This window comes from Chiloscyllium plagiosum, unplaced genomic scaffold (assembly GCF_037043375.1).
Source record: "Chiloscyllium plagiosum isolate Xiang-an unplaced genomic scaffold, Cpla_swu_hap1 HiC_scaffold_27, whole genome shotgun sequence".
In the NCBI taxonomy this organism is placed as follows: Eukaryota; Metazoa; Chordata; class Chondrichthyes; order Orectolobiformes; family Hemiscylliidae; genus Chiloscyllium; species Chiloscyllium plagiosum.
In genome coordinates, this window is record NW_028270165.1 from 22961636 (window position 1) to 22987429 (window position 25794).

The 25794-nt window shown below is 47.9% G+C and overlaps 1 protein-coding gene across 2 annotated transcripts; it reads left to right on the top strand.

Annotated features, from left to right (window-relative positions):
- The first annotated feature begins 5637 nt into the window (after nucleotides 1–5637).
- Nucleotides 5638–24296, top strand: LOC148143436 (uncharacterized). Of its 2 annotated transcripts, XM_087974169.1 has the most exons (3): nucleotides 5638–5701; nucleotides 10113–11213; nucleotides 23132–24296. In XM_087974169.1, the coding sequence occupies exons 2-3, from the start codon at nucleotides 10518–10520 to the stop codon at nucleotides 24158–24160; spliced, it is 1725 nt and encodes a 574-aa protein (XP_087830295.1). In that variant the 5' UTR covers nucleotides 5638–5701; nucleotides 10113–10517; the 3' UTR covers nucleotides 24161–24296. The 2 variants fall into 2 exon arrangements, with proteins under 2 accessions (XP_087830295.1, XP_087830294.1); XM_087974168.1 differs by lacking the exons at nucleotides 5638–5701; nucleotides 10113–11213 and adding an exon at nucleotides 16235–16307 and having other exon boundaries at nucleotides 22651–24296.
- The last annotated feature ends 1498 nt before the right edge of the window (nucleotides 24297–25794 follow it).

Genomic DNA, 25794 nt, shown 5'->3' on the forward strand with positions numbered 1-25794 from the left:
ATGCAATGGAGTATAAGCCTGTGAGAAGGTGTGTGCATGGATTTGAGTGTGGGAGGTGTATGTGTATGAGAGAGGGTCTGCGTGACTGGGTGTGTAGGTGTGCGTGTGGGAGTGAGAGACAGTGTTAAGTGTCGTGAAGGTCCCGGTTGAGACCGTCCTCATGGGTTCCAAACTTGCCTATCGGCCTCTGCTTGGCCAGTAGAAACAATTAATCGTTTCCTCCCACAATCCAAAAGGTGTGCAGGTCAGGTGAATTGGCCATGCTAAATTCCACATAGTGTTGGGTGCATTAGTCAGGGATAAATATAGGGAGGGGAATGGGTCTGGGTGGATTACTCTTTGGAAGGTCAGTGTGGACATTTTGGGCCAAAGGGCCAGTTTCCATACTGTCGGGAATCAAATCTAATCTACACGCACACACATTGTAGAGGGCAGGGTGAGACTTGTCTTTCACTTTGCAGAAGGTGGGAGGTTCTGGAAGCTGTGATTCAGGGTAAACACACGCTGGAAGACCTTTGGCTCAGAGAGATGGAGTTGGAAGCCAGGCTGCAGACATGTTACGGGGAAAGTTAACCGGACACTTTATTCCAGAAGATGGTCATTCCCCTCTGGACAGAGCCTTCTGATTAGGTCATTGGACAGGGTCAGAAGGGTGAGAGTGTAAATCACACAGGTAAAGGGGATCTGAGATTGGGCAGTGGGGAAGGGCTAACTGGCTGAGTGGTGGGAGGGGGGGTGCTGGGGGTAAGGGGCAGAATATTGACAGGTGATTGTCGTCTTTCTCTGCAGTTAGCAGCAGGAGGCCAGATGGCATCAGTGTCTGTCTGGTACCAGGTTCAGGAACCGACGTGCTCAGGACAGGAGAAGTGGGAAAGGGAGGCTGCAGTGGGTGTGGTCCACAAATCTCAGGAGGGGAGAGCTTCTGCTGAGGGCGCATGAGAAGTCAGAAGCTATGAAAACAAAGCAGAACATCAAAGCTCTGGGTGGCATGGTGGCTCAGTCGTTAGTACTGCTGCCTCACAGTGCTGGGTTTGATTCCAGCCTCAGGTGACTTTGGTACATTGTCCCCCTTGTGTCTACGTGGGTTTCCTTCAGGTGCTCCAGTTTCCTCCCACAGTCCAAAGATCTGCAGTTTAGGGTGGATCAGCTGTGCTGAAGTGTCCAGGGATATGCATTTTCGGGTGCGTCGGGTATGGTAAGTGGGTTGGTCTGGTGGGTTGCTGTTTGGAAGGTCAGTGTGAGGTGAATGGGCTGAATGGCCTGCAGGGATTATGTGATTCTACTGCTTTAGCCATTTGTATATTGAGAAATGATTACTGTGGTCCTGGGAAAGGTGGGATTTATAGTGTCACTGTCCTCTGTCCATTATCTTTCTGTCCCCCTGTCCATTTTCTCTCTCTTGACACCCACCCTCAGCTCCCCCCCCCCCCCCCCCCCCAACCATTCTCTTTCCCCACCACCTATTATTTCTCATGCCTCCATCCCTCTTTGATCGCTGTATCAAGCCCTTCTAAGAAGAGAGAGACAGATGATGATGACTACCTGGGAGATGGGGGTGCACAAGAAATGGCTGATCTTTAACATTGAGAATAGCTACTCAGAAACAACATTAAAGCATGTTCAATTCTATTTTTTAAAAAGCTGCAGGCATCTTACTGAAACTTGCGTTGAAACATGTGCAGTCTGGCCACAGTTGAGGACAGGCTGTAAGGGGTGAGTTGCCCATTCTAATATTGTCAAATTGGTTCAGACTATGAAGAAATAGAGTCATGGAGCATGGAATGAAACAGTTTGGTCTGTGCCGACCAGATATCCTAAATTAATCTACTCCTATTTGCCAACACTTGGCCCAAACCCTTTAAACCTTCCTATTCGTACACCCATCCAGATGCCTTTTAAAAGTTGTAATTGTAACAGCCTCCACTCTGGCAGCTCATTCAATACATTTGCCATCCTCTGCGTGAAACAAGTTACCCCTCAGGTCCCTTTTAAACCTTTCCCCAATCACCCAAAACTAATGTCCTCTAGTTCTGGCATTTCTTGAGATAAATTAAATGTCTCATGTTTTTTCTCATCCTTTGGTCCCTCATCTTTCCCCACTCAACCTAAACCTATGCCCTCCAGTTTGTGACTCCCCTAACCGAGGGAAAAGATGTACAAAAGTTGAGCAGCCAGCCAAAATGCAAAAGGAATACAATGTCGAGCCACAGGGGGGATAAAATTGTGGTTCAACTTTTTTTTTCCTCCGATTGGCATTTAGAACATAGAACAATACAGCACAGAACAGGCCCTTCGGCCCACGATGTTGTGCCGAACATTTGTCCTAGCTTAAACACCCATCCATGTACCTATCCAATTGCCGCTTAAAGGTCACCAAAGATTCTGACTCTGCCACTCCCACAGGCAGCGCATTCCATGCCCCCACCACTCTCTGGGTAAAGAACCCACCCCTGACATCTCCCCTAACATCTCCCCTATACCTTCCACCCTTCACCTTAAATTTATGTCCCCTTGTGACACTCTGTTGCACCCGGGGAAAAAGTTTCTGACTGTCTACTCTATCTATTCCTCTGATCATCTTATAAACCTCTATCAAGTCACCCCTCATCCTTCGCCGTTCCAACGAGAAAAGGCCTAGCACTCTCAACCTATCCTCGTACGACCTATTCTCCATTCCAGGCAACATCCTGGTAAATCTTCTCTGCACCCTCTCCAAAGCTTCCACATCTTCCCTAAAGTGAGGCGACCAGAACTGCACACAGTACTCCAAATGTGGCTTAACCAAAGTCCTGTACAGTTGCAACATCACTTCACGACTCTTGAATTCAGTCCCTCTGCTAATGAACGCTAATACACCATAGGCCTTCTTACAAGCTCTATCCACCTGAGTGGCAACTTTCAAAGATCTATGAACATAGATCCCAAGATCCCACTGTTCCTCCACCTCCACTAAGAACCCTACCGTTAACCCTGTATTCCGCATTCTTATTTGTTTTTCCAAAATGGACCACCTCACACTTGGCAGGGTTGAACTCCATCTGCCACTCCTCAGCCCAGTTCTGCATCATATCTAAGTCTCTTTGCAGCCGACAACAGCCCTCCTCACTATCCACAACTCCACCAATCTTCGTATCATCTGAAATTTACTGACCCACCCTTCGACTCCCTCATTCAAGTCATTAATAAAAATTACAAACAGCAGAGGACCCAGAACTGATCCCTGCAGAACTCCACTTGTAACTGGGCTCCAGGCTGAATATTTGCCATCTACCACCACTCTCTGACTTCGACCGGTTAGCCAGTTTTCTATCCAATTGGCCAAATTTCCCTCTATCCCATGCCTCCTGACTTTCCGCATAAGCCTACCATGGGGAACCTTATCAAATGCCTTACTAAAATCCATGTATACTACATCCACTGCTCTACCCTCATCCACATGCTTGGTCACCTCCTCAAAGAATTCATTAAGACTTGTAAGGCAAGACCTACCCTTCACTAATCCGTGCTGGCTGTCCCTAATCAAGCAGTGTCTTTCCAGATACTCATAAATCCTATCCCTCAGTACCCTTTGCATTACTTTGCCTACCACTGAAGTAAGACTAACTGGCCTGTAATTCCCGGGATTATCCCTATTCCCTTTTTTGAACAGGGCACAACATTTGCCACTCTCCAGTCCCCTGGTACCACCCCCGTTGACAGTGAAGACGAAAAGATAATTGCCAATGGTACTGCAATTTCCTCTCTTGCTTCCCACATAATCCTAGGATATATCCCGTCAGGCCCCGGGGGACTTGTCTATCCTCAAGTTGTTCAAAATGTCCAACACATCTTCCTTCCTAACAAGTATCTCCTCTAGCTTACCAGTCCGTTTCACACTCTCCTCTTCAACAATACGGTCCCTCTCGTTCGTAAATACTGAAGAAAAGTACTCATTCAAGACATCTCCTATCTCTTCCGACTCAATACACACAGTCTCCCACTACTGTCCTTGATCGGACCTACCCTCGTTCTCGTCATTCTCATGTTTCTCACATACGCTTAAAATGCCTTTGGATTATCCTTGATCCTATCCGCCAAAGATTTTTCATGCCCTCTCTTAGCTCTCCTAATCCCTTTCTTCAGGTCCCTTCTGGCTATCCTGTATCCCTCCACTGCTCTGTCTGAACCCTGTTTCCTCAACCTTATGTAAGCCTCCTTCTTCCTCTTTACAAGACATTGAACCTCCCTCGTCAACCAAGGTTCCCTCACACGACCATCTCTTTCCTGCCTGACAGGTACATACATATCAAGGACACGTCGTATCTGTTCCTTGAAAAAGTTCCACATTTCCACGACATCCTTCCCTGACAGCCTATGCTCCCAACTTATGCTCCTCAGATCCTGTCTTACAGCATCATAATTACCCTTCCCCCAATTGTAAAACCTACCGTGTTGCACGCACCTATCTCTCTCCATAACCAAGGTGAAAGTCACAGAATTGTGGTCACCATCACCAAAATGTTCACCCACTAACAAGCCCATCACTTGTCCCGGTTCATTACCGAGTACCAAATCCAATATGGTCTCCCCTCTGGTCGGACAATCTACATACTAGTTAGAAAAGCTTCCTGGACACACTGCGCAAACACCGCCCCATCCAATCTATTTGATCTGAAGAGCTCCCAATCAATATTTGGGAAGTTGAAATCGCCCATGACTACTACCCTGTGGCTTCTGCACCTTTCCAAAATCCATTTCCCAATCTGTTTCTCCACATCTCTGCTGCTATTGGGGGGCCTATAGTAAACACCCAACAAGGTGACTGCATCTTTCCTATTTCTGACTTCAGCCCATACTACCTCCAAAGGGAGATCCCCCTCGAACTGCCTTTCTGCAGCCGTTATACCATTTCTAATTAGCAACGCCACCCCCCCCCCCTCTCCTTTTTTACCACCCTCCCTAATCTTACTGAAACATCGGCAACCAGGAACCCCCAATAATCATTCCTGTCCCTCTTCTATCCACGTTTCCGTGCTGGCCACAACATCGTAGTCCCAGGTACCGATCCACGCCTTAAGTTCACCCACCTTATTTCTGATACTCCTTGCACTGAAGTATACGCATTTGAACCCATCTCTGTGTCCGCAAGTATTCCCTGTCTGTGCTACCTTCTTCACAGCCTCCCTACATTCTTGGACATCCTGACAAACAGCTAGCCTACTTGCTGGACTACAAGTCCGGATCCCACCCCCCTGCCAAATTAGTTTAAACCCCCCCGAAGAGTGCTAGCAAACCTACCCCCCAGGATATTGGTGCCCTTCTGGTTTAGGTGCAACCCGTCCTGCTTGTACAGGTCCCACCTTCCCCAGAATGCAGTCCAATTGGACACTTCAAATCTGTCAGTAACATAAGCATCTCTGAAGAGCATAATGCGCATGCCCCTCGGTGTCTGCAAGCACTGCGCATGTCCGTTGGTGTCAGCAAAAGACCGAGCATGCTCCTGGTTGTACACACAAACGACTCATGACCTACTTTTGATGTACCAATAGGAAACTCGGGAGGACCGGAAGGTGTCTTGTCCTCCTGCCAATCAGAGCACCGCTATTGCCTGAATGCGGAAGTTGGATAATGAGCTTCCGAAGTTGCTGCCTCTGCTCATGTCTCTCTGAATGAAGATTGAGCTTTACCCCAAACTGCAACTTTCTTCCTCTGTCCAACAACTGTGAGTACAGCACTCTCTTTTCTCGCCACCTATTCCACTTTTTTTTTCATTCTGGCGTTCAATTGTTGACTTGCAACAACTGAAAGGAAAGGGAGTGAATTCAGGGAGGGGACAGAGTGTAGCAATATTGGTCGAGAGTGTGGTGCTGGAAAAGCATAGCAGGTCAGGCAACGTCCGAGGAGCAAGAAAATCGACGTTTTCCTGCTCCTCAGATGCTGCCTGACCTGCGTGCTTTTCCAGCACCACACTCTCGACTCTAATCTCCGGCATCTGCAGTACTCACTTTTTTTTGTCTAGAAATGTTGGTCCAGATTTATAGAAGAATACAGCGCAGTACAGGCCCTTCGGCCCTCGATGTTGCGCCGATCCAAGCCCAACTAACCTACACTAGCCCACTATCCTCCATATACCTATCCAATGCCCGCTTAAATGCCCATAATGAGGGAGAGTCCACCACTGCTACTGGCAGGGCATTCCACGAACTCACGACTCGCTGAGTAAAGAACCTACCCCTAACATCTGTCCTATACCTACCCCCCCTTAATTTAAAGCTATGCCCCCTTGTAATAGCTGACTCCATACGTGGCAAAAGATTCTCACTGTCGACCCTATCTAAACCCCTAATATCTTGTATACCTCTATCAAGTCACCCCAAACCTTCTTTTCTCCAATGAAAACAACCCCAAGTGCCTCAGCCTTTCCTCATATGATCTTTCTACCATACCAGGCAACATCCTGGTAAACCGCCTCTGCACCCGTTCCAGTGCCTCCACATCCTTCCTATAGTATGGCGACCAAAACTGCACACAATACTCCAGATGCGGCCGCACCAGAGTCTTATACAACTGCAACATGACCTCAGTGCTCCGGAACTCAATTCCTCTACCAATAAAAGCTAGTACGCCATATGCCTTCTTCACCGCACTATTTACCTGGTGGCAACTTTCAAAGATTTGTGTCTCAATTGGCAAACACATGGCAAATGCATTACCACAATGTGATAATATAGCCTTTTGCTGTGAGAAAGCAGAAAGGAGGTGCATTGTTTTAATGGTGACATGTTGGGATATGGAGAAAGTGAGGAGTGCAGATGCTGGAGATCAGAGTTGACAAGTGTGACTCTGGAAAAGAACAGCGGGTCAGACAGCATCCGAGGACCAGGAGAGTTGACGTTTTGGACACGAGCCGTTCATCAGGAATGTTATGTGGATGTACAAAGAGGTTTCAGTGTCTTTCTACACCAGTCAATACCCGTTGTCAGACAGGTGCACTAAGCAGTCAGCAGGGCAAGTGGTGTATTAGCAAGAGGAATTGAGTTCAGAAGAGGGGTAGGGCCTTCCCGCGGTTAGGGGGTCATTGAATATATTCAAGGCTGAGTTCATCTGATTTTTGAACAACAATGAAGTGGATGGTTATGAGGGAACAGAAAAAATGGTTTTAAGAACAGTTACAGCCACTCTCTGGCTAAAGAAATTTCTCCTAATCTCGGTTCTGAAAGGTCTTCCCTTTACTCTAAGGCTGTGCCCTCGGCTGCTAGTCTCTCCTTCCAATGGAAACATCTTCCCAACATCAACTCGTCTAGGCTATTGAGTATTCTGTTTGTTTCAATTAGATTCCCCTGAGTGTGACCCTGTTCATCAGCATGAACCAGACCCTTCAGGATGAGGTACAGCAGGGATTAGGTTCAATAAAGTGAGAATGGAGGGAGTGTGTGGGATAGAGATTTTGTACTTCCAGGGAATAAGAATTACAGAGAGTTTGCTATAAATTAGAATTGATTGGATGGGGCAATGGGCCAGGGAGTGGCAGATGGAGATTAATTTAGGGAAATGTGATGTTTGCATTATGGTAAGGCAATCCAGGCAGGACAGTTAAGGGAGTGTTTCAGAACAAAGAGACCTTGGAGTGCAGGTTCATTGTTCCTTGAAAGTGCAGTCTCAGGTAGCCAGAACAGTGAAGAAGGCATTTTGTATGCTTTCCTTTATTAGTCAGAGCATTGAGTATCGGAGTTGGGAGGTCATGTTGTGGCTGTACAGGATATCGGTTAGGCCACTTTTAAAATACTGCATTCAGTTCTGGTCTCCCTGCTACAGGAAAGATGGTGTGAAACTTTGAAAGGGGTCAGAAAAGACTTGAAAGGCTGTTGCCAGAGTTGGAGGGTTTGATCGACAGAGAGAGGCTGAATCGGTCAGGGATACTTTCCTGGAGCATCGGATGTTCAGGGGTGACCTTATACATATTTATAAGGGGCATGGATAGGGTGAATGCAAAACTAGAGAGCAAATGTTTGAGGAGAGAGGGGAATGATTTAAAAGGGACATGAAGGGCAACTTGTTTCACGCAGAAGGTGGTGCATGTATTGAATGAGCTGTCATAGGAAGGGGTGGAGCCTGATACAATTACAGCATTTAAAAGGCATCTGGATGGGTACAAGAATAGGAAGCGTTTAGCGGGATATGGGCCAAATGCTGGTAAATGGGACGAGATTAAGTTAGGATATCTGGGCGGCACATATGAGTTGGACTGAAGGGTCTGTTTCTGTGCTGTATGACTCTCTGGGTCTTTGGTGAAACCAGAAGTGTCATTGTGAAGACTGGACTTTCAGAGCAGCCTTCAAATATGTTTTGTCCTTACTGGGAGCAGAAGAAGTTACAATGAAATCTTTCATTTATGAGACAGCACCTGAGTCAGTGAGTACATCTGAGATTTTGGTGGAAAGTGGGATTTCATTGCACTGTGGGGATGAAACCCTACCCTATCCAGTCATTTCTGCTGGTAGGTGAGATCAGACCTCAAGATTAGTTGGAGTAGATTTAGGATAGAGATGAGGAGGAACTGCTTTTCCCAGAGAATCGTGAATCTATGTAATTCTCTGCCCAGGGATTTACATATTAATGATATCTGCAATCCATTGTAAAAGATGAAAGACTTAACGATCCAGGTTTGTTCAATATATATTTCAATGCCAGGACACTAATGCTTTTCCAGAAATTGTGTCTTATGATCTTACACTCCACAACCACCTGATGAAGGAGCAGCGCTCCAAATGCTAGTGCTTCCAAATAAACCCATTGGACGATAACCTGGTGTTGTGTGATTTTTAACTTTGTCCAGGTAAGGTTTGATTGGCAAGTTCAAATTACCCATAGTGCTCAGGGATGTGCAGGTTAGGGTGGATTGGCGGTGCTAAATTACCCACAGTGCCCAGGGATGTGCAGGTTAGATGTATTAGTCAAGGGGTAAATGTAGAGCAATAGGAGTAGGGGAATAGGTGTGGTGAGGTTGCCATTCGGAGGTTGGTGTGGACTTGTTAGAACAGTGAGGGTTCTGTGAAGAGAAGGGATTTTTGTAAACTGTTCAGGAAGGGGAGGAGGGGGGAAGCGGTGGGTGGAGTGTGGGGGGAGGGGGGAAAGCGGTGGGTGGAGTGCGGGGGGAGGAAATTTGTTCACTTGTAGCAACTGGAGTGAACCCGGGGAGGGAGCAGACTCTGCAAACTCAGATATGTGTCTTAATTACCCGGGGAAGGAGGGTTGGAAGGATTGGGTGCTGCTGTTTTCCCTAGTGCATCAGAGTGTGAGGGGTAACCTGATAGACTTTTTTAAAATCATGAGGGGCATGGATTGAGTAAATAGACGAGGTCTTTTCCTTGGGATGGGGAGTCCAGAACTCGAGGGTAATAGATTTAAGGTGAGGGCAGGGGGAGGGAGACTGCAAAGAGACCTAAGCGGCAACATTTTCACGCAGAGGATGGTGCATGTATGGAATGAGCTGCCAAAGGAAGTGGTGAAGGCTGGTACAATGACAACATTTAAAAGTCATCAGCATGAGTGTATGAAAAGGAAAGGTTCAAAGGGATATGGGCAAAGCGCTGGGACGAGATTAATTTTGGATATCTGGTTGGGCACAGAGGAATTTGACCGAAGTGTCTGTTTCTGTGCTGTACATCTCGATGACTCTGGCTTTCCACAAATGTTTGTCATGTCTATGTTCAGTTTCTCTCTGGTGGCGGTGTCAATGCCTTGATGTCTCATTTTTGCTGTCCTCCCCACTTCCTGGGAATGTTAACCATTTTGTCTGGTTGTTCTTCAAGAAGCTGCATTCCAGATTTACCCTGAATTGAGATTTTTTTGCTTACCAAAATCTGACCTGCTCACTCTCAGCAATATCCCAGTGTTGTGAAAGATATTAAATTTCAGGTGGAGTTATCCAAAACTCAGAGATGTCAGTCTTGACGTCTTTGCTTTTCTGCCCCTATAAGATCTTCAGGAGAATGAGTTAGAGCGGAGGGCGGGGGGAGGAGAGAGTGTGGGATAGTGCTTTCAATTTTGTGGAATAACAACACAAACAAATTGCTTGTTCTGAATTTTTATTCTGGACTGACAGTAATGAATTTTGTAATCTCTTTTGACAGAGTATTTGAAGATCTGAAGACGGAAGTTTCAAAATCAACAGATGAAGAACTTATGCCCAAAATGTCGACTCTCCTGCTCCTCAGGTGCTGCCTGACTTGCTGTGCTTTTCCAGTGCCGCACTTTTCGATACTGACTCTCCAGTGTCTGCAGTCTTCACTTTGACGTCAATGTCTGACAGTCACTCAATCCATCGGGACCACAACCATTTTTGACTGATTCTGTGAGAAGGAGCAAAACGTTTTGGTTCCTGTTTCAGTCCGTTCTCGGCATCAGTGGGACTGGACGAGAGACTCTACTGTTGGAGTGCACGGAGTGTGGAGCCTGAAACAGTTATAAGGCCTGGGAAGAGGAATTCACGGAGGGGAGGAGCTCTACATGTGTTGTGTGCGGCTGAAGTTTTGGCCATGGAGAAACCCGAGGAATCCTGCCCCATGGAGAGACCGTGGAAGTGTGGCGACTGTGGGAAAGACTTCCGTTTCCCATCTGCTCTGGCGATTCATCGTCGCAGTCACACCGGGGAAAGGCCATTCCCCTGCACAGAGTGCGGGAAGGCCTTCAGCAATTCCTCCGGCCTGGTGAGGCACCGGCGGGTCCACACCAGGGAGAGGCCCTTCAGCTGCCCCGAGTGTGGGAAGGCCTTCAGCAATTGCTCTGACCTGTTGAGGCACCGGCGGATCCACACAGGGGAGAGGCCCTTCAGGTGCTCCACATGCGGGAAGGGCTTTACCCAGACCTCCACCCTGTTGGCCCACCGTCAGGTCCATACTGGGGAGAGGCTGTTCCTCTGCACCGAATGCGGGAAGGGCTTCAGCAATTCCTTCGCCCTACTGACCCACCAGCGGGTCCACACAGGGGAGAGGCCATTCCCCTGCACAGAGTGCAGGAAGGCCTTCAACAGTTCCTCCGACAGGCTGAAGCACCAGCGGGTCCACACGGGGGAGAGGCCCTTCAGCTGCCCAGAGTGCGAGAAGGGCTTTACCCAGGCCTCTGACCTGCTGAGGCACCAGCGGGTCCACACAGGGGAGAGGCCGTTCACCTGCTATCAGTGCGGGAAGAGCTTTAGCCGCTCCTCCCACCTGCAGAGACACCAGAGAGTTCACATGGCATCGCAGGGGGTTTAAAACAGCAACGGCTGAGTGCCTTTATTGACTGGACTATCAACCCAGTTCCGGGAGCTGCCAAGGCAGATGGCAGAATTGGAATTTGGTTAGAAATCGAGTTCAGAATCTAACAACGAAACAATTGTCAGGGAGGGGAGGGGGAACCCCCATCTGATTCACTCACAACCTTTTAAGGGAAGGAAACTGCTGATGTGGGAACGGATTCACTCACTCGTCCCAGTGCATCCTTTACCTGGACTGGCTTACACGTGACTTCAGACCCACAGCAGTCTGGTTGACTATTCTGCACTCTTTCCCCCCCCCCCCCCCCCCAACTCCAGCCGATGAGGGGGGAGAAACCTACAAGGTATGGGTTTAAATTGGTGTATGAGGTAATACTTCTAGTTTATGGCTATACCAAGGATTCAATTACAAAAGGGCAACTCTGTGCTGACAAATAGTAAAGAAAGTGGGGGTGAGGGGGCGGGGGGAGAAGTGTGTGCGCTTTGACCTTGAGCTGTTTTTAAAAAAAAAAGATACTTTTTCTACACCTTTTTGCTGGGGGGATCCGAAGCTGTAACGAGGTTGGGTCGCAATAAAGGTTACCTGAACTTACTGCCGGGCTCAGACTCTCATTGAAAGCTTTGAGCTCCAAGAGGTTTTTGTTTAAAAGCTGCTCATTTCTTTCAGCTTCCTGCACTAAATTTCCAATGTCATGTATCAGATGGAGCAGTGAATGAGTAGCTAGTATCATTAGAAATTGTAAATTTTTTAGGAATGCAGGCACTGCAATGTTTTATCAGCAGTGTAAAGTTTCCTGGTGGAAGTGTTCACCAGAAACGTTGTGGAGGTGTCAGTGTTGGACTGGTGTGCACAAAGTTAAAATCTCACAACACCTGGTTATAGTCCAACAGGTTTATTTGGAAGCACTAGCTTTCAGAGCATTGCTCCTTCATCAGGTAGCTGTGGAGCAGGATCAGAAGACAGATTTTATAGCAAAAGATCACAGTGTCATGCAACTGATAGGATATATTGAACAAACCTTGATTGCTGTTAAGTCTTCCATCTTTTAGAATGGTTTGCAGGTTTCTGTTCATTAATATGTAAATCCCAGAAGCACTTTTAATTCATGTTCTCAAGATGACTTAAGGTTTTATAAAAATAGGTAACATCTCAGCTCAGACTGCATGAAAGGTGAGAGGTTCGGTCTGTCTGTATCCCAATCTTGAATCAGACTGGTTCTATTTCCAAAGTATGAGTTGATAAAATATTACATGGATTGATTGCTTTCATTAACTGCCTGCCGATTTTTCCACAAAAAGCACACATTGAATCTATCTGCAAATATAATACTGCAAACGCAAATTCATCCCATGGACATGTATGTATGTGCGTGCATGAGAGAGTAGTGTGAGTGTGTGTGTTTTTGTGTGATGGAGTATGAGCCTGTGAGAGGGTGTGTGCATTGGTGGATTTGTGTGTGTCTGAGAGAGACCATGTGTATGAGAGAGGGTCTGTGTGAGGGTGAGAGAGTGTAGGGTGGAGTGGGGTCACCCAAGGTTATCCTCATGGGTTATGAACTTGGCCATCAACCTCTGCTCAGCCACGGAAAACAGTTAAGCAGTGACATAACACACATTGGAGAGGATAGAGTGGCACTTGTCTCACAGAAGGTGGGAGGCTCTGGATGCTATCATCCAGGGTAAACACACGCTGGAGGACCTTCGGCTCAGATAGATTCAGCTGGAAGCCAGGCTGCAGACACGGTGGTGGTGTTGGTGGTGGTGGGTGGGGGGATCTTAACCGGACACTTTATTCTGGGAGACAGTCATTCCCCTCAGGACAGCCTTCTGATTGGGTCAGGAATTGTCTCCGTTCTCTGCAGTTGCCAGCTGGAGGCCAGATTACATTGGTGTCTGCCTGGTGCCAGGATTCAGGAACCGATAAGAAGAGGGAGAGAGAATGGATGGTGGTGACTCTCCCTGGGAAATGGCTTATTTTTAAAATTAAGAATAGCTAAAATGATATATTCAGAAACATTATTAAAGCATGTTCAATTTCATAAAAAAAGCTGCAGACATCTTTTGAAACTCACATTGAAATATGTGCAGTTAGGCCACAGCTGAGGACAGGCTGTAATGGGTGCCGCCGGGACATTAACCGCCTCAACCTGTCGACCCCCCTCCCCCACTCCAACCTCTCACCCTCACAACGCGCAGCCCTCCAATCCCTCTGCTCCAATCCTGACCTCACCATCAAGCCAGCGGACAAAGGGGGCGCAGTGGTAGTCTGGCGCACTGACCTCTACATCGCTGAAGCCAAACGCCAACTCGAGGACACCTCTTCCTCCTGCCCCCTTGACCATGACCCCACCCCCCATCACCAAACCATCATCTCCCAGACCATACAGAACCTCATCACCTCAGGAGATCTCCCACCCACAGCTTCCAACCTCATAGTCCGGGAACCCCGCACTGCCCGGTTCTACCTCCTTCCCAAGATCCACAAGCCTGACCACCCTGGCCGACCCATTGTCTCAGCATGCTCCTGCCCCACTGAACTCATCTCTACCTACCTCGACACTGTCCTATCCCCCCTAGTCCAGGAACTCCCCACATACGTTCGAGACACCACCCACGCCCTCCACCTCCTCCAAGACTTCCGTTTCCCCGGCCCCCAACGCCTCATCTTCACCATGGATATCCAATCCCTCTACACCTCCATCCGCCATGACCAGGGCCTCCAAGCCCTCCATTTTTTCCTCTCCAGACGTTCCCAACAGTACCCCTCCACCGACACTCTCATTCGTTTGGCCGAACTGGTCCTCACCCGTAACAATTTCTCCTTTGAATCCTCCCACTTCCTCCAGACCAAAGGGGTAGCCATGGGCACACGTATGGGCCCCAGCTATGCCTGTCTCTTTGTTGGCTACGTAGAGCAGTTCATCTTCCGTAATTACACCGGCACCACTCCCCACCTCTTCCTCCGCTACATTGATGACTGCATTGGCGCCACCTCGTGCTCCCACGAGGAGGTTGAGCAATTCATCAACTTCACCAACACATTCCACCCTGACCTTAAATTTACCTGGACCATCTCTGACACCTCCCTCCCCTTCCTGGACCTCTCCATCTCCATCAGTGACGACCGACTTGACACTGACATTTTCTACAAACCCATCGACTCCCACAGCTACCTGGATTATACCTCTTCCCACCCTACCTCTTGCAAAAATGCCATCCCGTATTCCCAATTCCTCCGCCTCCGCCGTATCTGCTCCCAGGAGGAGCGGTTCCACCACAGAACACACCAGATGGCCTCCTTCTTTAGAGACCGCAATTTCCCTTCCCACGTGGTTAAAGATGCCCTCCAACGCATCTCATCCACATCCCGCATCTCCGCCCTCAGACCCAACCCCTCCAACCGCAACAAGGACAGAACGCCCCTGGTGCTCACCTTCCACCCTACCAACCTTCGCATAAACCAAATCATCCGCCGACATTTCCGCCACCTCCAAACAGACCCCACTACCAGGGATATATTTCCCTCCCCACCCCTCTCCGCCTTCCGCAAAGACCGTTCCCTCCGTGACTACCTGGTCAGGTCCACGCCCCCCTACGACCCACCCTCCCATCCTGGCACTTTCCCCTGCCAATGCAGGAACTGTAAAACCTGCGCCCACACCTCCTCCCTCACCTCCATCCAAGGCCCTAAAGGAGCCTTCCACATCCATCAAAGTTTTACCTGCACATCCACTAATATCATTTATTGTATCCGTTGCTCCCGATGCGGTCTCCTCTACATTGGGGAGACTGGGCGCCTCCTAGCAGAGCGCTTTAGGGAACATCGCCGAGACACCCACACCAATCAACCAAATCGCCCAGTGGCTCAACATTTCAACTCCCCCTCCCACTCGGCCGAGGATATGGAGGTGCTGGGCCTCCTCCACCGCCGCTCCCTCACCACCAGACGCCTGGAGGAAGAACACCTCATCTTCCGCCTCGGAACACTTCAACCCCAGGGCATCAATGTGGATTTCAACAGTTTCCTCATTTCCCCTTCCCCCACTTCATCCTAGCTTCTAACCTCCAGCAACTCGATCCCCTGACCTGTCTGGACTTGTCCGACCTGCCCAGCTCCTTTTCCACCTATCCACTCCACCCTCTCCTCCCTGACCTATCACCTTCATCTCCTTCCCCACTGACCTATTGTACTCTAGGCCACTCTCTCCCCACCCCCACCGTCCTCTGGCTTATCTCTCCACGCTTCAGGCTGTCTGCCTTTATTCCTGATGAAGGGCTTTTGCCCGAAACGTCGATTTTGCCTGTCCTCGGATGCTGCCTGAATTGCTGTGCTCTTCCAGCACCACTGATCCAGTAATGGGTGAATGGCCTATTCCTAGTCTTGTGAAATTGGCTCAGACGATGTCAAAAAAGAATTATAGAATTGTAGAGCACAGAAACAAAGCCTTCAGTTCCGACCAACCAGATATCCTAAATTAGCCTAGTCTCATTTGCCAGCACTTTGCCCATATCCCTGTAAACCTTCCTATTCATGTCCCTATCCAGATACCTTATAAATGTTGTAATTGTATCACTTCCTCTGGCAGCTCATTCAATTTACGCACCACTCTCTGCGTGACCCCGACCCCGGGGAAAAGATATACAAAAGTTGAGCAGCCAAACAAATGCAAAAGGACTAAGAAGTCGAGCCACAGATGGGGAAAAGAAAGTGGCTCCAGCCTTTTTTCTCCTATTGACAATTGGACACTTCAAATCTGTCAGTAATACCACCTCCCAGGGTCTCCAGCGTCTCTGTGGCAGCAAGCACTGCGCATGCTCCTCGGAGCCAGCAAGAAAACTGCGCCAGCTGCTCGGTGTCCGCGCACGCGGCTCGCGCCCTTCTTTTGATGGACCAATAGGAAGCACTGGAGGACCGGAAAGAGACTGGTCCTCCTGCCAATCAGAGCGCCCCTATTGTCTGAATGCGGAAGTTGGAGCATGAGTTTCGGAAGTTGCTGTTGTTGCTCTTCTCTCTCTGAATAAAGATTGAACTTCACCCCAGACTGCAACCTCCTTCCTCTGTCCAACATCTGTGAGTACGGCACTCTCTTTTCTAAAATCTGAGATTCAGTTGTTGACTTGCAGCAACTGAAAGGAAATGGGGTGAATCGGGGGTTGGGGGAACAGGCTCTGCAAGTGTTGGTTCAGGTCTGTGTCCCCATTGGCAAATGCATTACCACAATGTGATGATTTTGCCTTTGCTGTGGAAGAAAATGCAGAAAAAAGGTGCATTGTTTAAATGGTGATATAGTGGGATGTGGACAAAGTGAGCACTGTACATGCTGGAAATTAGAGTCGAAAAGTGTGGTGCTGGAAAAGCACAGCAGGTCAGGCAGTATCCGATAACCAGGATTGTTGGTGATTTGGACACGAGCCCTTCGTCAGGAATGATGTGTGGATATACAAAGGGGCCTCAACATCCTTCCACACCAGTCACTGCCAGTTGTCAGACTGGCAATCAGCAAGGCAAGTGGTATATTAGCAAGAGTTCAGAAGTTGGGATTGCTTTCTGTGATCAGGCAGCTATTGAATATATTCAAGCCTGCGTTCATCTGATTTCTGGACAACAAAAAAGTGGATGGTGATGGGGGAAGGCAAAAATAATAGTTTTAAGACTAGTACAGAACAGTTACAAAGTCATACAGCACAGAAACAGACACTTCAGTCCAACTAGTCCATGCTGAATATATTCACAAACTAAACTAGTCTCATGTAGTTTGGCCCATATCCCTCTGAACCTTTCCTACTCATGTACTTATCCAAATGTCTTTTAAATGTTGTTACTGTACCTATATCCACCACTTCCTTAGGACATTGATTCCACACACAAACTACTCTCTTTCAAAAAAAGGTGTTCCTCATGTCTTTTTAAAATCTTTCTCCTCTCTCCTTAAAAGTTTGCTCCCTAATCTTGAAACCCCCATCTGAAGGAAACAGCACCAACCACTCACCTCATTGACAACCCTCTTGGTTTTATAAACTTCTCAACTTCCTGTGCTCCTGTGAAAAAAGTCCCAGCCTATACTCAGATGTAGGTATATTCATATCCAGTTATGATCTGTTCAATGCTGGTGCATGCTCAAAAGACCAAATGGCCTACTCCTGCTCCCAATTCTCTCTCACTGTGTCCAAGACAGCAAGAGACCATAAAACATAGGAGCAGAAATTAGGCCATTCAGCCCATCAAGTCTGCTCATACCACACAACCGTGGTTGATAAGTTTCTCAACCTCATTCTCCCACTTCCTCCCCGTAACCCTTGATCCCCTTGATACTCAAGAACCTATCTATCTCAGTTTTAAATACCCTCAGTGACCTAGCCTCCACAGCCTCATGTTGCAAAAAATTCCACAGATTCACCACTCTCTGGCTGAAAAGTTTCTCCTTTATCTCCCTTCTAAAAGGTCTTCCCTTTTCTAGTCTCTGGTCTCTCCCACCAATGGAAACATCTTCCCAATGCCCACTTTGTTTAGGCCTTTCCATGTTCTGTATGTTTCAATTATATCTCCCCTGAGTGTGAGTGTGGGCCTGTGTTATGGACTAAGCCAGACCACTCAAAACATTCTTAAGCAGGCAGCCCCAGACCTTAACTTTGCAATTTGATTTGGTAAGTGCACAGTGAAAATTACCAGGAGTAAGTTAGCTCGGTTGACTACTAGATTTTAAAACAGACAAAAATTTATTCACAAAATTACACAATGAAACACAAAGATCAGAATAAATAACCCCTACAGAACTCAGCCTATCCAACTAGACTCAGTTATGCTGTTCAGAACATGCACAACAGTTCCAATAAGCCAACTCCCTTTGAAAACCAATATAAATGGAACACATGCTTATAGGTTGAAGTTGAGAGGCGGAAACGAGAGAGAGTTTCCGCATAGCTCCCTGTTGAACTGCCAACCAGTTCAATACTGAACTAAAACTGCTCAGCTCACTCCCCTTTCTTCATACAGGTCACTTCTAAAACATGACCAATTTGGCCTGAAGTCACACCTGTTTCCATAAAAACAAAAGGCCTTTCAAAATCCGTTTCATCCACGTTCAAACCAGACTGATCAGAACTCGGCCGGTTTATTACCTCTCTGAAAAAGTCATGGACAGAGTCTCCTTGAGCCAGGGAAAAGCTTTTAGTCAAAAAAGGAACTAGCTTTGTGCCACCTGTTAATCAGCATGAACCAGACCCTTCAGGATGAGGTACAGCAGGGATTAGGTTCAGCAAAGTGAGAATGGAGGGAGAGTGTGTGAGATGGAGATTTTCAGCTTCCAGGGAATAAGAGAGAAAAAAGAGTTTGCTGTAAATTAGAATTGATCGGATGGGCCAATGGACCGAGGAGTGGCAGATGGAGTTTAATTTAGAGAAATATGAGGTGTTGCATTTTGGTCAAGCAATCCAGGCAGGACTGGCACAGTTAAGGGGAGTGTCACAAAACAGAGGGATATTGGAGTGCAGGTCATTGTTCCTTAAAAGTGAGTCTTAGGAGGTCATGGAGTGGCTGTACAGGACATTGGTCAGGCCACTTTTAGAATACTGTGTTCAGTTCTGGTCTCCCTGCTACAGGAAAGATGTTGTGAAACTTTGAAAGGGTTCAGAAAGGTTTTTCAAGGCTGTTGCCAGAGTTGGAGTGTTTAAGACACAGAAAGAGGTTAAATAGGCCGGTGAAAATTTTCCGTGGAGCACTGGAGGTTGAGGGGTGACCTTATAGATGTTTATAAGGGGCAGGATAGGATGAGTACCCAGGGTAGGGGAGTCCAAAACTAGACGGCATATGTTTGAGGTGAGAGGGAATGATTTTTTTTTTAGATTAGATTAGATTACTTACAATGTGGAAACAGGCCCTTCGGCCCAACAAGTCCACACCGCCCCTCCGAAGCGCAACCCACCCATACCCCTACCCCTACATTTACATTTACCCCTTACCTAACACTACGGGCAATTTAGCATGGCCAATTCACCTGACCTGCACATCTTTGGACTGTGGGAGGAAACCGGAGCACCCGGAGGAAACCCACGCAGACACGGGGAGAACGTGCAAACTCCACACAGTCAGTCGCCTGAGGCGGGTATTGAACCCAGGTCTCTGGCGCTGTGAGGCAGCAGTGCTAACCACTGTGCCACCGTGCCGCCCACAAAGGGACCAGAGGAGCAACGTTTTCACGGAGGGTGATGGAGTCTGATCCAATTACTACAAAATTTCAAAGGCATCTGGATGGGAATAGGAAGTGGAAGAGTTTAGGGGGATATGGGCCAAATGCTGGGAAATGATTTAGATTAATTTAGGATTTCTTGTTGGCACAGGTGAGTTGGGTTGAAGGGTCTGTTTCTGTGCTTATGACTCTAATCATCTTCGGAGAAAGCAGATGTGTGGTTGTGAAGACTGGACTTTCAGAGCAGCTTTCAAAGATGTTTTGCCTTGTCTGGGAACAGAAGAAGTTGCAATTAAATCTTTTGTTTGTGAGACAGCAACTGAATGAGTGAATACATCTTGGAAAGTGAGAATTCATTGAACTGTGGGGATGAAGCCCTACCCTATCCAGTCATTTCTGCTGGTAGATGAGACTCGGACTCAATAGGGGGAATAGATTTAGGACAGAGATGAGGAGGAACTGCTTTTCCAGGAGAGTAGTGAATCTATGGAATTTTCTGCCAAGGAATCAGGAGAGGCAGCTTCATTAAGTATATTCAAGACACAGTTGGATGGGTTTTTGCAATGGTAGGGGAATTAAGGGGAGTTGGGACAATGGAGGTAGGAGTAGCTGAGACGATGGATAGGTCAGTCATGAGCTTAATGAATGGCAGAGCAGGCTCGATGAGCCAATGGCCTACTCCTGCTTCTATTACGATGGAACTATAACCCTGCATTTCCCATGGCTAACCCACCGAACCTGCACATCCCTGGACACTTTGAGCAATTTAGCACGGCCAATCCAAATCAAGGCCAGTGAGCAATGTTGTGATCTGGAGAATTAACATCAGAGAATGATAGAAAGGGACAAAGAGAGTAAATATACCAGCAATCAAAACTGGATTCTAAAGATCACAAAAATGGAAACTAAAAACGGTGTGTCTGAATGTGTGCTGCATTGTAACAAAAGCGAATGAATTGACTGCACACATTGAAGAGAATAATTATGATCTGTGACTCCTAATGGAGACATGGCTTCAGAATGACAAGGATTGGATCCTGAAAATTGAGGTGGGTAGTCAAATGGAAAGTAAGAGAATGTGAGGTGCTAATGAAAGCACTGATCACAAGGTAATCTGGTGTCAGCTCGGATTTCAGGTCCTGGTTTCTCTGTCCTCTGTTGATTTTCCTGTTCCAACAGAGTAAAATGTGGGTCTGCTCTCAGCTCTGCTGGATTTCTGCTGAAGCTTTGACCCCACCCCCACCCCTTTACACCTTCTGGAACAATAAAACATTGTGAATTGAGACCCAACCCACAATCTCCCAGTCTCTCAAACCAATCAGACACAAGAGTGTAGTCATAGCATGGAATCAAACAAGAAAAATGAAACAAAGTTAAATATAAAGGTGCTCGTGCTTAATTAGATTAGATTCCTATAGTATGGAAACAGGCCCTTCCACCCAAAAAGTCCACACTGACCCTCCGAAGAGTAACCCACCCAGACCCATTCCCCTACATTTACCCCTATCTAATGCACCTAACATTATGGGCAATTTAGCATGACGAATTCACCTGACCTGCGCAACTTTGGACTGTGGGAGGAAACAGGAGCACTCGGTGGAAACCCACTCAGATCCGGGGAGAATGTGCAAACTCCACACAGAATCAAACCCAGGTCCCTAGTGCTGTGAGGTAGCAGTACTAACCACTGAGCCACCATGCTACCCCCAAATGTTTGTTCATTAGGAACTAAACCAGAAATAGAGATTTCCCAGGATTCTTATACTGCCCTACTTGAGGAATACTCTCTCCCTTACATCTAACTATTAGCACCCAGCTATGATTTACAACAATATTTACACCAACGTAAATAAAGCATTTGTTATCGTACAGACACAGAGATATACAGCACGGAAAGAGACTTTTTCTCTCCCTCATGCATGCATGCACACACATAACTGACAGGAAGTTCTAGGATTTACATATTATTGATACCTGCAACCCATTCTAAACGATGAAAGACTTAATCCAGGTCTGTTCAATATATCATTTCAGTGGCAGGACACTGTAATGTTTTTCCATGAATTCTGTGCCTTATGATCTTATTCTCCACAATCACCTGATGAAGGAGCAGCGCTGTTAACACCAGTCCTTCCAAATCAACCTGTTGGGTGTTTGATTTTTAACTTTGTCCAGGTTAGGTTGGATTGGCCAAGCTAAATTACTCATAGTGCTCAGGGATGTGCATTAGTCAGGGCAATAGGGGGATGGGTGTAGGTGGGTTACCCTTCGGAGGGTCGGTATGGACTCCTTGGGCCGAGTGGCCTGCTTCCACACTCTGGGAATTCTCTGAAAGGAAGGGATTACCAAATTGCAAACTGCAGGGCTGCGCAGGCGCAGTGCGCGGGGCTGTTGTCGGCCTTTCCCCGCCCCCTCGCTTCATCTATGACGTCATAACGCGGAAGTGGCCCTGTCCGTTTCAGAGTGAAACTCCCTCCCTCTGGGCAACTCTTCTTCCTGGGAGGGAGTGGGGGTAAAATCTGTTCACTTGAAGCAACTGGAGTGATTCCAGGGAGGGGGCAGACTCTGCAAACTCAGGAATGTGTCTTAATTACCCGGGTGAGGAGGGATGGGATGGGGCTGTTTTCCCTCCCGCGCCAGAGACTTAGGGGTGACCTTATAGACTTTTTATAAACGTATGAGGGGCATGGATAGTGTAAATATACAAGGTCTTTACCTTGGGATGGGGGAGTCCAGAACCAGAAGATAATAGGTTTAAGGTGGGGGGAAGATTTAAAAGGGACCTAAGGGGCAACGTTTTCATGCAGAATGTCATGTGTGTAAGGAATGAGCTGCCAGAGGAAATGGTGGATGCTGGCATCTGGATGGGTGTTTGAATAGGAAGGGTTCAGAGGGATATGGGCCAAGTACTGACAAATGGGACTAGATTGATTTTGGGTATCAGGTTGGCACGGAAGAGATTGACCGAAGGGTCTGTTTCTGTGCTGTGTATCTCTATGACTCTGGCTTTCTACTAATATATGTACAGTTTCTCTCTGGTGTCGGTGTTAATGCTTTGATGTCTCCTTTCCCCCCACTTCCCAGAGACGTTAATGTGAGAACCGAGAGAGAGAGAGTGAGATGGTGCTTTCAATTTTGTGGAATAACTAAAGAAAAGAAAGTAGAAATGCTTGTTCTGAATTTCTACCCTGGACTGACACTGATGACTTTTGTAATCTCTTTTTACAGAGTATTTGGCGATCTGAGGACGGAAGTTTCAAAATTAACAGATGAAGGGCTTATGCCTGAAACGTCGACGCTCCTGCTTCTCAGATGCTGTCTGACCAGCTGTGCTTTTCCAGCACTGACTGTCCAGTAACTACAGTCCTCACTTTGTTGTCAATGTCTGATTGCAACAATGTTTGACTGTTATTCTGTGAGAAGGAGCAAAGCTTTTTGGTTCCTGTTTGAGTACATTTTCAGCATCGGTGGGTCTGGGTGAGTGACCCTACTGTTGGCAGCGCACTGAGTGTGGAGCCAGAAACAGTTGTACAGCCTGGAAAGAGGAATTCACGGTGAGGAGGGGCTCTACACGCATTTGTGTACAGCTGAAGCTTCGGCCATGGAGAAACCTGAGGAATCCCACCCCGTGGAGGAATCGTGGAAGTGTGTCGACTGCGGGAAAGGCTTCCGTGCTCCATCTGCCCTGGAGATACATCGGCGCAGTCACACCGGAGAGAGGCCATTCACCTGCCCCAAGTGTGGGAAGGCCTTCAGCAATTCCTCCGCCCTACTGAGGCACCGATGGGTCCACACCGGGGAGAGGCCCTTCAGCTGCCCCGATTGTGGGAAGGACTTCAGCTATTCTTCTGACCTAAAGACCCACCGACAGGTCCACACGGGGGAGAGGCCGTTCTCCTGCACTGTGTGTGGGAAGGCCTTCAGCACCTCCTCCACCCTACTGACCCATTGGCGGGTCCACACTGGGGAGAGGCCATTCCCTTGTTCCGAGTGCAGGAAGGGATTCACTCAGGAGGGCAAGTTGCGGACGCACCAGCGGGTCCACACTGGGGAGAAGCCTTTCAGCTGCCCCGAGTGTGGGAAGGCCTTCAACGATTCCTCTGCCCTTCAGACCCACAAGTGGGTCCACACGCAGGAGAGGCCTTTCCCCTGCACAGCGTGTGGCAAGATCTTCAGCAATTCCTCCTCCCTGCTGAAGCACCAGCGGGTCCACACAGGAGAGAGGCCCTTCAGCTGCCCCGAGTGTGGGAAGGGCTTTACCCAGGCGTCGGTCCTGCTGATCCACCAGCAGATCCACATAGGTGAGAAGCCTTTCTGCTGCCCTGAGTGTGGGAAGGGATTCACTCAGATGGGCAACTTGCGCACGCACCAGCGGGTCCACACGGGGGAGAAGCCCTTCATCTGTCCCAAGTGTGGGAAGGCCTTCAGCGATTCCTCCACCCGACTGAAACACCAGCGGGTCCACACGGGGGAGAGGCCCTTCAGCTGTCCCGAATGTGGGAAGGCCTTTAGCAATTCCTCTGACCTGCTGAAGCACCAGCGTGTCCACACGGGGGAGAGGCCATTCCCCTGTCCCGAATGTGGGAAGGCCTTCAGCGATTCCTCCGCCCTGGTGAAGCATCGGCGGGTCCACACGGGGGAGAGGCCCTTCAGCTGTCCCGAATGTGGGAAGGGCTTTACCCGGGCAGCCACCCTGCGGAGGCACCAAGGAGTTCACGTGCCATTGCAGGGGGATTGAAGGAGCGACTATCGAGTACCAATATGGACTGGGCTACCAACCCAGTTCTGGAACTCCCAGGTTTGAATCCCACCGCAGCAGATGGCGGATTTGGAATTCGGTCAGAAATCTGGAGGTCAGAATTTAACAATGAAACCATCGGGTGGGGTGGGGGGGAAGCCCCATTCTGATTCAGTCACGTCCTTTTTAGGGAAGGAAACTGCTGTTGTGGCAAAGGATTCACTCAATCATCGCAGCTGCATCCTTTCCCTGGTCTAGCCTACACGTGGCTGCAGACCGACAGCAGTGTGGTTGACTCCACCTGCTTCCCCCCACTTCTTTCCCTCCCGGCACATGGGCGGGGAGAAACTTACTTGGAGACAAGGTCTGGGTTGAAATTGCTGAGTGAAGCAATACTTCCTCCGGGTTACGGCTGTACCAAGGATCCAATTACAAAGGGACAAGTCAGTGGTGACCAATAGTAAATAAAGTGGGGTGGGGGGCTGTGCTTTGACCTTGAGCTGTTAAAAAGCAGCTACTTTTTCAACACCTTTTTGCTGAGGTGATCTGGAGCTGTTACAAAGTTGGGTCACAATAAAGGTAACCTGAACTTACTGCTGGGCTCAGACTTTGAAAGCTTTGAGCTCCAACAGGTTTTTGTTTTAAAGCTGCTCATTTCTTTCAGCCTCCTGCACTAAGTTTCCAATGTCGTGTGTCAGATGGAGCAGTGAATGAGTATCGTTAGAAATTGTAAATTTTTCAGGAGTGTAGAGTGCGTCATTTCATCAGCATTGTAAAGTTTACTGGCAGCACCAAGGTGTGCGCTGTGTTCGCGAGATATGATGTGGAGATGCCAGCATTGGACTGGGGTGGATAAAGTTAAAAATCACACAACACCAGGTTATAGTCCAACTGGTTTCTTTGGAAGCACTAACTTTCGGAGCGCTGCTCCTTCATCAGGTAGCTGTGGAGCAGGATCATAAGACACATATTTTATTGCAAAAATCACAGTGTCATGCAACTAATAGGATATATTGAACAAACCTAGAGTGCTGTTAAGCCATTCATCTTTTAGAATGGGTTGCAGGTTTTAGTTCGTTAATACGTAAATCCCAGAACTACTTTTAAGTCATAGTCTTGAGATGACTTATGGTTTTTTTTAAAAAGTGATATCTTAGCTCAGACAATGCATTACAGGTGTGAGCTTCGAGTCTATCAGTATCCCAATCTTGAATCAGACTGGTTCTATTTCCAAAATAGGAATTTATAAGATTCTGTGCTTTTTGAGCAAAATTGAATGTATCTGCAAATATAATTCTGCCAAATTCACCCCATAGCGTTGTGCATATGTGTGCATGAGAGTGTGATTGTGTGCATGTCAGTTTGTGCATGCGAGTGTGCGTAAGACTGTGTGAACATTTGGTAGAGTGTGAGTGTGATGGAGTATAAGCCTGAGAGAGTGTTCGAGGGGGTGGGGTGTGTGTACATGTATGTGACTGAGAGAGGGAGCGTGTGTATGAGAGAGGTATGAATAAAAGCGAGCAGTTGCGTTTTGCTAAAACAAGGAAGGGCAGGACTTGTACAGTTAATGGTAGGGCCCTGGGTCATGTTGTAAAACAGAGACATTGGGGGAGTTAGGGTACATAGTTCTTTGA

Bases quoted from the DNA above. Each gene is read 5' to 3' on its own strand.
- LOC148143436 (XM_087974169.1), top strand. From the start codon at position 10,518: ATGGAGAAACCCGAGGAATCCTGCCCCATGGAGAGACCGTGGAAGTGT. The intron at 11,214-23,131 runs ATGGCATCGCAG...CGGCGCAGTCAC, and splicing joins AGAGACACCAGAGAGTTCAC to ACCGGAGAGAGGCCATTCAC.